General features: G+C 45.7%; 1 protein-coding gene across 2 annotated transcripts in view; it reads left to right on the plus strand.

The window, feature by feature from the left end:
• Positions 1–4,193: 4,193 nt before the first annotated feature.
• GCH1 (GTP cyclohydrolase 1) overlaps positions 4,194–12,744 on the plus strand; it is a 50,764-nt gene continuing 42,213 nt past the window's right edge. The window contains exon 1 of one of the 2 annotated variants that reach the window (XM_045566836.1): positions 4,194–4,684. In XM_045566836.1, the coding sequence (XP_045422792.1) occupies positions 4,342–4,684 (343 nt within the window). In that variant the 5' untranslated portion in view covers positions 4,194–4,341. The remainder of the gene's footprint in view (positions 4,685–12,744) is intronic. The other variant, XM_045566840.1, reaches the window with a different exon arrangement.

Genomic DNA, 12,744 nt, shown 5'->3' on the forward strand with positions numbered 1-12,744 from the left:
ATGCATAGAGCGAAGTATGGAGGAAGGGGTGCGGAGCTTCCATGTCCTCCCCCGGCTGCCACCCTCCAGGAACCTTCACATGTTCAGCTGTCTGGAAGCTCTCGGAACTCTGTCCTCTTGGGCCTTTTATGGAGACTTCATTGGACAGGCATAACTGGATCAAGGACGACCGTGTGGAATTGTGATTGAGCCTCTCTGTCCGGCATTCCTTCCTTCAGGGTGTGGGACAGGGACCTCTCTAGAGCGAGGGTGTTATGACTCACAATCAGAAAGGTGGGGTAAGATTAGAATCCTGCCTTGGGCTGGTAAAAGGAGAGCAGGAGAAGGTCAGAGAGAGAGAGAAAGAGAGAGAGATTGATTTTGTTTTCTGAGGCCTGCTTCTGAGACCTAAAGCCTCTCAAGTCTTATAACAAAAGAGTTATTGCCAGGCATGGTGGCTCATGCCTATAATCCTAATCCTAGCACTCTGGGAGGATTGCTTGAGCTCAGGAGTTTGAGACTAGCCTGAGTAAGTGTGAGACCCCATCTCTACTAAAAATAGAAAAATTAGGTGGGCGGGCACAGTGGCAGGTGCCTGTAGTCCCAGCTACTGAGGCAAGAGGATCGCTTGAGCCCAGGAGTTGGAGGTTGCACTGAGCTATGATGACGCCACTGCACTCTAGCCTGGGTGACAGAGCAAGACTTTGTCTCAAAAAAAAAAAAAAAAAAAGACATGAGTTATGAGCCAGGAACTGTGAACAAAAACCAATATATACATATATCATAATACCACACTTGGCAAGTGACTCTACATTTCTGTATCCCTGTGGTGTTAGGTCTTTGGCATTATATCTCTCTCTTATTTATTATGCTACTGCCCTAGAAATGGGAAAATTTTTAGAAATTCCTTGTTTTTTTTTGGTAGAAAGAAACTCCCAGACTGGGTCCAAGCTGAAAATGGGCCCCTTACTGGGTTAGAAACGTGGATGCTGTTATAATTCTTGGCTGTGAATGCTCATAGTTCTACTGTTGAGCCTTTTGTGCTTATAAATTCTATGGGACATACTCCTCCTCTTTTAGTTTATTCCTCTTTTTTTCTCCTGTTGCTACTTATAACCTCCCCTGCCAACTATCTATGTTTTGCCATTAAGCTGTTTATATAATGCTGGCTACTTTAAAGTTTCCTTGTGTTACCTTTGGGCATTTGGCTGAAAGGCATTGCCTCTATTTTACAAGTGAATATATGGCAGGATGAATCCAGAGACTGCTGGTAATTGGCAACAAAGGTGCTGATGGCTCAGCAGCAGTATGCACAAGAAAATGTTAATTTTTAGGGTAAAAATTTCCTTAGCAATTGTCTTTGGGTATGAATATGATATTGGTTAACGTTTATGAATGTTTTTAAAGGAAAGCAAATGATTACCACTAAAAAGAAATTCTTTGGCTGGGCTTGGTGGCTCATGCCTGTAATCCTAGCACTCTGGGAGGCCAAGGCAGGAGGATAGCTTGAGGTCAGGAGTTTGAGACCAGCCTGAGCAAGAGCGAGACCTTGTCTCTACTAAAAAATAGAAAAAATTAGCGGGGCATGGTGGCAAGCACCTGTAATCCCAGCTATTTGGGAGACTGAGGCAGGAGGATTGCTTGAGCCCAGGAATTTGAGGTTGCTGTGAGCTAGGCTGATGCCACGGCACTCTAGCCAGGTGACAGAGCGAGACAGGGTCTCGCTGGGGCTACAGTGGGCACAAAAAGGCCCAAGAGGACCGACAGAGTTCTGAGAGCTTCCAGTAGCATCATCATAGGTCACTGGGCTCAAACCTCAAACTCCTGGGCTCAAGGCATCTTCCCACCTCAGCCCCCCAAATAGATGGAACTACAGATGTGTACCACCTGGCTATTTTTTTTTAAATTTTTTGTAGAGACGAGCATCTCACTTTGTTGCCCACGCTGGTCTCAAACTCCTGGCCTCAAGCAATCCTCCTGTCTCAGCCTTCCAAAGTGCTGAGATTACCTGCATGAGCATCCAACCTAAAATAAAATTCTTACTGAAACCATCTCTATTTAATCCCTGTGTCTTTAAAGTACCTCAATTTTTATCTTTGTTTTCATGAGTTACATGCATGCAAGGCCGTCTTTTGAATGTTGTCTTCAACTATGCTTGAATTAGTTTGACATCCAGCAGATAAATCTGACCAGGAGGTATCAGCGGACAGTGTGCAGTGCAGATAGAGGAAAAAAACATTGCAGGGCCTTGCTAATAGCAAAAAATTTATAATAAACAGGATAATGACAAATAGCGTTTTTCAAGGAATGAAATATGAATTTCTTGATTTACATAATTTGGTATTTAATGTACATGGGAATTCAAAAATTATCTTTAAAAAACCCCACTGATATGAATATTTCTTCTATTTTAGATTAAAAGTGCCTACAAGGCCGGATGTATTTCTTTCCTGAATGTTTACAGCAGGGATATGCTTGGAGCAGACATCCAATAAGTACTAATTACTAATTATTAATATAATGACCAAACAGTGTAGAATAATTCCATGGGCTTCCCTATTAGTTTTTCTTTTCCTAAGCCTATTAATAACTGCTACCTGCTTATATGTTAGAAATAATGACATTAATTTTGTTTTCATTTTTTAGAGACAGGAACCTTTGTCCAGGCTGTAGTGTAGCAGCCCCATCATAGCTCACTGCAACCTTGAATGCCTGGGTTCAAGCAATCCTTCTGCCTCAGCCTCCTGAATAGCTAGACTATAGGCACACACCATCAGGCCCGGCTAATTTTTAAAAACATTTTTTTGTAGAGATGGAGTCTCACTATGTTGCCAGAGCTGGTCTTGAACTCCTGGCCTCAAGTGGCCTCCCCCCGCTAAAGTGCTGGGATTACAGGTGTGCGCCACCATGCCCTGTCCAATGATAGTAATTGGATACATGTTTTAAAATAAAATTCATCTTTGCATTGTGAGATAATCCTCAAGTGAGGAAAAAAGTTCTTTTTTTTTTTTTTTGAGACAGATTCTCACTCTGTCACCCCAACTAGAGTGCAATGGTGTCATCATAGCTCACTGCACCCTCAAACTCCTGGGCTCAAGCAATCCTCCTGCCTCAGCCTCCCGAGTAGCTGGGCGGGGAGTACAGGTGCCTGCCACTACACCCGGCTAATTTTTTCTATTTTTATAGTAGTAGAGATGGGGTCTCACTCTTGCTCAGGATGGTTTCAACTCCTGGCCTCAAGCAAGCTTTCCTGCCTCGGCCTCCCAAAGTGCTACGATTACAGACGTGAGCCACCGCGCAGGCCAAAGAGTCCATTTTTTAATCTCAAAACAAACAAACAAACAAACAAAAAAAACCAGCCAAAGCAGATGTCACTGGTTAAAAGTCCAGTTGATCAATAGCATTTCACAATTTGTACCAACATCTGGGGAAAGGGGCTTTGCTTTGCACGTCACTTTAAAACGATCGAGCACGGAATTTTCACAATTGCGTTTCTAGAAAACGCAAAAGGGTTTTAAATGAAAGCTTTTTACCTCTTCTTTGTTTATAAATCAGTTTTTCCAGGGTCAAAGTTTTGGCCAAGACAAATACTATCCTTCTGAATATAGGGACTCACATAAGGGCCACTCGATGTAACACTTGTCCTGACAGCGGTGCTACCTGATTCGTAGGTGGCCAGTTGGACATATTTTTAACTAACAAAGCAAGAGTTTCAAGTCACATTATTCTCTTGCCATAAATGCTTAAGAGTTGGTTTTCTTATCAAGGGCTTAACTCGGTCTCGTCCAGGGCAAGACCACCTGTTTGCTGGTCTTTCACAGGGCGAGGGGGCCAGAGCACTTCTGATGCAGCGCCCTCTCCGCCTGGAGAGAGGGCAGACCGGGCGCTCAGACCGTGTCTGCCCCCGCCGAGCTTCCAGCTCCTGGACGCCTGACTCTTTTCGTATTCGCTTCATCCCGCAACAACTGGAGGAGTCCAACCCGCTCCCGGGGGCCGGCGCGGGAGGAGTGTGGGCGCCTTGGCCCGGGCCCCCAGCCCTTCCTCCCGGCACCCGGCGGGGCCGCCGCCCCTGCTCGGGGCACCCCCGGGGGGCAGGGCGCGGGGCGGGGCGAGCGCCGTGACGCGAGGCGGCGCCGACCAATGGGAACGCCCCGCGGCGCCGGCCGAGGCGCCGGGCCCTATAAAAAAGACGCGCTGGGCTTTCTGACCCGCAGCGGCCCCTGGCTAGGAGGGTGACTTGAAGAGGTCGTCCAGCTTCCCCAGGTGACTCCAGCCACAGCCCCTCGTCCGCGGCCGTCGGCGAAGTTTAGTCGCAGCCCCTGAAGCGCCCCTGGGTCCTTCTTGAGCGGCAGCGGCGGGCCCATGGAGGACGGCCCAGTGCGAGCGCCGGCGGAGAAGCCGCGGGGCGCCAGGTGCAGCAACGGATTCCCCGAGCGGGAGCCGCCGCGGCCCGGGCCCAGCCGGCCGGCGGAGAAGTCCCCGCGGCCCGAGGCCAAGAGCGCCCAGCCCGCGGACGGCTGGAAGGGCGAGCGGCCCCGCAGCGAGGAAGATAACGAGCTGAACCTCCCTAACTTGGCGGCCGCCTACTCGTCCATCCTGCGCTCCCTGGGCGAGGACCCCCAGCGGCAAGGGCTGCTCAAGACGCCCTGGAGGGCGGCCACGGCCATGCAGTTCTTCACCAAGGGCTACCAGGAGACCATCTCAGGTCAGTGTGCCCGCGGGCTGCTCGGGCGCGCGGGGCGCGGGGGAGGTGCCTGCGGGAAGTGCGCGCCAGCCCGGGAAGTTCCCGGAGTTGCCTCACTCCTGGCGCAGGGAGCGGAGTGCTGCGACTTCCGAACCCCGCCCTCGGCCCCAGCCCGCGGCCTCGTCTGGGCAAGGGCCGTGCGTGGGGCGCAGTTTGGGCGTCCTGAGTGGCAGCGACCTCTCCACCCGGGGACCTGCTGCAGCCGCCCTCGCTGGGTCCTCCCGGCTCCCAGCACGCTCTTCTCGAGCGTCCGGGGTTCGCGTGGATGGGACCGCGGTCACTGAACTCTCCCGAGGGCGGGATCCTGGAGCCCCTCTTGCCCGAGCGCCCTGGGCGGGATGCTCGAGGCACGGGCGGCTCCAACTTGCCCACGATGAGGATCACCTGGGCTCTTGTTGCAGTGACGCTTCCTGGGTCGTCCCTTCTGTTGAGATCCCAGTTTTCGGTATGTCTGGGTTGAAGTTGTGGGGCGATGCTTCGCTGCAGACAAGAGGACCCGCACTGTCACTGACTTGCGGGAGGACCGGGGTCCCCAGAGAGCTGTAATTCTCTTTTGTCCACGTCAACCTCACTCTAGCTCAGGACATTTCCAAAATTTGGCACAGTTCTGGGAGTTCGCGATGTGAAGTTTCATGGGCTAACTTGCTTGTTAAAGCCTTCTTTCCAACCGGGTGTGGTGACGTGGGCCTGTAATCTCAGTTACCCGGGAGGCTGAGGCGGGAGGATCTCTTGAGTCCAGGAGTTCGAGGCTGCAGTGAGCTATGATTGGGCCACTGCACTCCAGGTTGGGCGGCGACAGAGAGCAAAACTCGGTCTCTTTAATAAAAAACAAAACCAAAACCCTCCTCTTTCACTCTAACCCTACCCCCACTCTCATCCTCGGGCCCCAAGCAACAAAGCGACCCCCGGGTGCTGCTCGGGGAGTCAGAGGGAGTCAGGGAGGCTCGTTGGGTTCTGGGACTCAGAGACACGGCGCTCTCCCCACCCCCCAAAAAAGCCGGCTTGACCCAGTGCTGTCCGTGCCTGAGTCGTGTCCAGCTTTCGCCCCGTGGGTGGGGAAGCAGTGTGGGTAGGATGCAGAGGCAGGGTGAAGGGAGAGTGGAAAATGACAAGACTTTGCTGCCTGTTTGCATTGGGAATGGCGTTGGATTTTATTTAAAATAAATAAACAAAAGTTGCTGGCTTCTACATCTGGGGCCAAAGACATTGTTTTCCAGTCTTACGTCTTCTGTGTGTCTTGGTGACTTTTATTTCTTTGGCCTAAGAAGCCTTCTGCCTTCTGGAAGAAAAACTGTGTTGCCTGGAATTGCCTGCCCCTGTTACTGCCCTGAAGGGGTATGGAACCACGGGCCAAATAGACTCTGGGAAGAACAAAGTTATTTTTGCCCAGCCTTCCACACCCTAAAGGAAGGGTGTGAGAGGGTCAGAGGCCAAAAAGAAAATGAAACTACATCCTAAAGCCAAGAAATGGACTTCTAGTTCTGTGTCCAGGTTCACTTTTTTTTACCCCTTGATCAAAAAAGTTTGGAGCCTCAGAAGCAGTTTCAAAATGCAGACTGAAGAATGAACATTCAGGATTTATTTCTGTGGGTTCAACTCTTTGGAGGTTTGGGGGTTTTGTTTTTTTTTCTTTTTTTTCTTTCTTTTTCTTTTTGGTGATGTTCCACCATGTGATGAGAAAACATCTTAGGGCCTTGCTCATTCTGCATCTTACATACATAGAAGGTGGTCTACTCCACAGTGCTGGGCAGGCTGGGAATCCTACTGTTAGAAAATTCACAGGAGTGTGTTCTATAACCTAGCATGGGTCTAATTACTCAAAGGGAGAGGGATTTCTGACCCTAAGGTCACAGAATTGTCTAAAGTGACTCACAGGTTTACTTGAACAATGGTTAGCGGAAGTTTGTCGTTTGAGCCAAGATTCAGCTAAAGAGGACGAGTGACTCCAAAGAATATTTCATTCTACCTTAGAAAATTGTTCCATCAAGTGTTAATTCATTATTTAAAATGTCCACGGACCTAGAGACAGAAAACAGATGAGTATTTTTCAGGGGCTGGGGAGGAAGAGAGGAATGGAGAATGATTGCTTAATGGGTATGGGGTTTCCTTTTGGTGTGATGAAAATGTTCTGGAACTAGAGAAGTAATGGTAGTTGCACAACATTGTGAATGCCATTGAATTGTATACTTTAAGATGGCTGAAATGATGAATTTTATGTGTATTTTTACCGTGGTATAAAGCTGGGCATAGTGGCACATGCCTATAGTCTGAGCTACTTGGGAGACTGAGGTAGGAGGATTGCTTGAGCCGAGGAGTTTGAGACTAGCCTGGGCAACACAGCGAGACCCCATCACACACACAAAAATGTCCATGGACCATTTATGATTATTACTAATATAAGCCATTTATTGATTATTGTCATGTGCTACATAAGGATATTTCTTTCAATGATGGACCACATATACAAGGTATAATCCCATAAGATTATAATGGAGATAGATCAGGTGTGGTGGCACATGCCTATAATCCCAGCAATTTTGGGAGATCGAGGCGAGAGGCCAGGAGTTCAAGACTAGCCTGAGCAACACAGCAAGATCTCGTCTCTACAAAAAATAGAAAAATTAGCTGGGCATGCCTGTAGTCCCAGCTACTTGAGAGGCTGAGGCAGAAGGATTGCTTGAGCCCAGGCGTTTAAGGTTGCTGTGAGCTACGTTGACTCCACTGCACTCCAGCATGGGCAACAAAGCAAGACCCTGTTCCAAAAAAAAAACCAACTATAATGTAGTTGAAAAATTCCTGTTGCATAGTGACATTTTGATGATCCTGACCCTGTGTAGACCTGGGCTGATGTGTGTGTTTATGTCTTAGTTTTTAACAAAAAAGTTTAAAACTTAGAAATTTAGAAAAAAGCTTATGGAATAAAGATAGAAAATATTTTTGTACAGTTGTACAATGTGTTTGTTAAAAAGTTTATAAAGTAAAAAAGTTACAGTAAACTAAGTTTAATTTATTACTGAAAAAATAATTGTAAGTTTAGTGTAGCCTAAGTGTACAGTATTTATAAAGTCTACAGTAGTGTACAGTAAAGTCCCAGGCCTTCATATTCAACGTACTATGTACTTACTCACCCAGAGCAACTTTCAGTCCTACACAGGTGTACTATTTTTTTTTTTTTAAACAATTCATCTTTAAAGAGTTGTTTTGAGACAGTCTCACGCTGTCACCTTGGGTATAGTGCAGTGGCATCATAGCTCGCTGCAACCTCTAACTCCTGGGCTCAAGCGATCCTCCATCCTCAGCCTCTGGAGTAGCTGGGACTATAGGGGTGTGCCATGGATGTCCAGCTAATTTTTCTATTTTTAGTAGAGACAAGGTCTTGCTCTTGCTCAAGCTGGTCTCCTGAGCTCAAGCAATCCTCCCGCCTTGGCCTCCCAGTGTGCTAGGATTATAGGCCTGAGCCACTGTAACTGGCCTTATTTTTTATATTTTATACCACATTTTTACTGTACCTTTTCTATGTTTAGGTGCACACACTTACCATTGTATTACAATTGCCTACAGCATTCAGTACAGTAACATGCTGTACAGGTTTGTAGCCCAGAGGCAATAGCCTATACCACATAGCCTAGGTGTGTGGTAGGCTATACCATCTAGGTTTGTGTAAGTACATTCTATAATGTTAGCCTAGTGAAATCGCCTAACAACCCATTTCTTGTCTAACGACCCATGTATCCCTATTGTTAAGCAATACATGACTATATTGTTTATGGGTCAAGTGCTTTATATGGATGGTCTTGGTTAATCTCTAACTTTGAGATAAACACTTCTCTTATACTATGACAAGGAAACTGAGGCAGAAAGCTTGACAGCTTACAAGTGGTACAGCTGGTATTTGAATCCAGGACTGCAGAACTCTTAGCTATTTACTTCCTTATTGCTACATAGAGAAATGAATCAATGTACCTCATTTATTATGTATTTCAAACTGTGAGTTGGGTCACCGGCATTGAAAAAGTGGAGTAGAATGGGTAAGATCCATTTATCACATGTAGTAAGGATAAATGTTTTGAGGAACTTATGTGTAGGTTTTATAGGTATGATTTTTTGTGTGCACTGGCTCCAGATGTAAAATATATTTCTGTGGGTTGTAGCCAAAAGTTTCAAAGTCTCTACATAAGGGACCATGCTTAAGGGTTTAATGTTGATTTTTTTTTCTTTTTTAAGAGATACATAATTAAAGGGAAGACAGAGTGGAGAGGATGATGCTGAACTTAAAGGAATGAACCTAAAATGGTGGTGTCTAGGTCTTAGATCTGGGTGGGAAAGAGAAGGAAAGATACAGGTGGGAGATGGGAGTGGATGGGGACCCAAATATTTATTTATTTATTTATTTTTGAGACAGAGTCTCGCTCTGTTGCCCGGGTTAGAGTGCTGTGGTGTCAGCCTAGCTCACAGCAACCTCAGACTCCTGGGCTTAAGCGATCCTACTGCCTCAGCCTCCCGAGTAGCTGGGACTACAGGCATGCACCACCATGCCCGGCTAACTTTATATATATATATTTTTAGTTGTCCATATAATTTCTTTATATTTTTAGTAGAGACGGGGTCTCGCTCTTGCTAGGCTGGTCTCGAACTCCTGAGCTCAAACGACCCACCTGCCTTGGCCTCCCAGAGTGCTAGGATTACAGGCGTGAGCCACCGCGCCCGGTCAGGACCCAAATATTTAAGTCTGTAGAAAATATAGAAGGAGTAAAAGAGGAAACAATCCTGCACAATCCCGAGTTTTTCTTGCTCTGTCACTCAGGCTAGAGCGCAGTGGTGCGATCATAGCTCACTGCAGCCTCAAACTTCTGGGCGGGCTCCAGGCTCGAGCTATCCTCCTGACTCAGCCTCCTAAGTAGCTAGGACTACAGACACGTGCCACTATGCCTGGCTAAATTTTTTATTTTTTGTAGAAACGGGATTTCACTGTGTTGCCCAGGCTGATCTCGAACTCCTGTCCTCAAGCAATTATCCCACCTTGGCCTCCCAAAGTGCTGGGATTACAGGCATGAGCCACTGTGCCCAGCCTACTTCTTTAGAGAACGTAAGTCAGTGACCACTATAGGTTGTTTTTGGTTAGGAACAAACTTCCCTGAAACTCACTTCTCTATGCTTGTAAACAAGATACAGGACTTTATATCTTTTTTATCTTTGTATTTTGTATATTAATTCCTGGTTAGTAATGTTGACTTAAGTGTTGTAAAATATAAATTGGTATTTTAGATTCCTCAAATTTTTCTTTCCCCCAATTCCTTTTGTATGGATTGATGCTAATTTCTGCTGTTGTGAGGAATTTGTCAGTTTTCCTTACACTGCAGCTGCTCTCCAAGACCCTTGCCTGGTGTACCTTTCCCCTACTTTCCAGTGTGTACCTTACACACACTGTGGTCACCTGTGACGGAGCTGTCAGGGTTGTGCAAGTCTCCTGGTTACTGTTCACTGCTGGACTGTAGCTTGTGGGCTGGGGGGGAGGGCTGGAGGAGACGCCATCATCTCTCCCAGGTACTAGCTGTCCTTTGAATCTAGCATCACAGGCTGATCTTTATTTCTGTTCCACTTCAGTTTAGCCACATCCTAGTTCTCTTACATATTCAAAGTTTTGCCCTGGTGAGTTCTCCTTTCTATATAAAGTACCTTTCCTACGTTTCTACTATTCTTTTATTCAGAACTTACACTTAATTAAATTGGAGGATCTACCATTCCCTGAGGTCCTTGGTCTTCATGCCATTGTGACTGACCCTTGCAGGCATGAATTGGAACAACCTTTTAGATAGCATTGTCTACCAAAGGTTGAATAGGTATAACTTATCCCTATTGTCCTTTTTATGAGTTTATGGGAATATGCAAGAGTCTTGAGTCTTGACTTTTCTGTCGCATTTCTAGTTAAAGTAGGTTTTAGCTTATCTCATCTAGGCTGCCAAGGCAGTTTTTGTAAATCACATGGACAGTTTCCAGAATTTGGGGAAGCGTGTGTGTGATGCAGCATGAGAGGATGGCACTGGAGGGGACCGACGCCTCAACACTTTCCCCATCTGGGCTGCGGAGGACAGTGAGTCATGTCTCTGCCTCAACCATTTTCACTGTAAGATTGTGTCTAATTTCTAAAGATAAAGCAAGGCAATTAGATGCTTTGTTTATACAAAAATGCATTTTAGCTATTTCATACTAAAATGTGGTAGCAATCGTGAAGGTCTTTGTTTTTGAATCTCAAACCTCTTTGATTTACTAAATTAGACTGCCATGGTGAACTAGGAAGTTTAACAACTTCTAAGGTGTGAAGAGGAACAAAAAGTCAAGTTATTTACAATTCTCTCCTATATATCATGGGTGAAAGGTGAATTTATGTCCCAAAGTTTAAAGTATATTATAGAAAATTTCCTCTCATCATTATGAGGTGCTATTTTGGATGTCTAGCTTGTTTAAATCTTAATTCAGTAATAATTTTTGTTTTTAATTTATGTTGTTAATGAGTACTTATATAAAACTTAGTTCTGTTTGTTGCCAGAAAAAGCATGGTGAATAAAGAACAAAAAATAAGGCTGTTGAAATAGCCTATGATTGGAATTTGGGACTAACCCAAATGGATTAAAACCGTTAAGTTACTGAGAGGTGGGCATGGTGTCTCATGCCTATAATCCTAGCACTCTGGGAGGCCGAGGCAGGAGGATTGCTTGAGGTCAGGAGTTGGAGACCAGCCTGAGCAAGAGTGAGACTCTGTCTCTACTAAAAATAGAAAGAAATGATCTGGACAACTAAAAATATATACAAAAAAAAATTAGCTGGGCATGGTGGCACATGCCTGTAGTCCCAGCTACTTGGGAGGCTGAGGCAGGAGGATCGCTTGAGTCCAGGAGTTTGAGGTTGCTGTGAGCTAGGCTGATGCCATGGCACTCTAGCCCAGGCAACAGAGCGAGACTCTGTCTCAAAAAAAAAAAAAAAAAAAAAACAACAAAAAAACAAAGTTACTGAGAATGTGGGAGAAAAGCCAGTCCTAATAGTTTCTTTTAAAAATGTATTATCCACAAACAATTTTTTGGACATGGGAGGAAAAGTCACTATACATAACTTTGAAAGACCAAACAAAGCCATTGAGTTGGTACTTGTTTTAGTTTCCTAGGGCCACCATAACAAAGTACCACAGATTGGTTGGTTTAAATGATGGAAATCAATAGTCTCTCAGTTCTGGAGGCTAGAAGTCCAAAATCAAGATGTCATTGGAATCATATTCACTCTGAAACCTGCAGGGGGAATTCTTCCTTGCCTTTTCCCAGCTCCTGGTGGTGGCCAGCAGTTGTTGGTGTCCCTTGGTTTGCAGCTTCATCACTCCAATCTCTGCCTCTGTCAGTGTCTAATTTCTCATATCACAAGGACACCAGTCACATTGGATTAAGGGTCCACTTTACTCCAGCATGCCTCATCTTATTTAGCTAATTACATCTGCAGCAACCCTGTTTCCAAATAAGGTCACATTCTCAATCAGGTACCTGGGGTTTAGGATTTCAACATATATTTTGTTGGGGGGGGGCACAATTTGGTACATACTAAATACTGTTATTCATAAGAGTAACTGAGAATTTTACTACAATTTCATTTGACAAATTCATTGAGTACCAGGCATTGCACTGAATGCTGGGAATGCAGGATGAGCAAAACCAGGTATGGTTCTTGCCCCCATGGAAGTTATAGCCTAGCAGACAAGACAAACATTAATTAGAGAATCATATGGAAGAGGAAGGTGATGTGAGATTGAGAAATGTGATGATAAAAACAGCTCAATGAGATATCACTTATCTCCAGTGAGAATGACCTTTATCAAAAAGTCCCAAAACAGGCTAGGCACGGTGGCTTGCGCCTATAATCCTAGCACTCTGGGAGGCCGAGGTGGGTGGATCATTTGAGCTCAGGAGTTCGAGACCAGCCTGAGCAAGAGCGAGACCCCGTCTCTACTAAAAATAGAAAGAAATTAGCTGGACAACTAA

The sequence above is a fragment of the Lemur catta genome, chromosome 1 (assembly GCF_020740605.2).
Source record: "Lemur catta isolate mLemCat1 chromosome 1, mLemCat1.pri, whole genome shotgun sequence".
NCBI lineage: Eukaryota > Metazoa > Chordata > Mammalia > Primates > Lemuridae > Lemur > Lemur catta.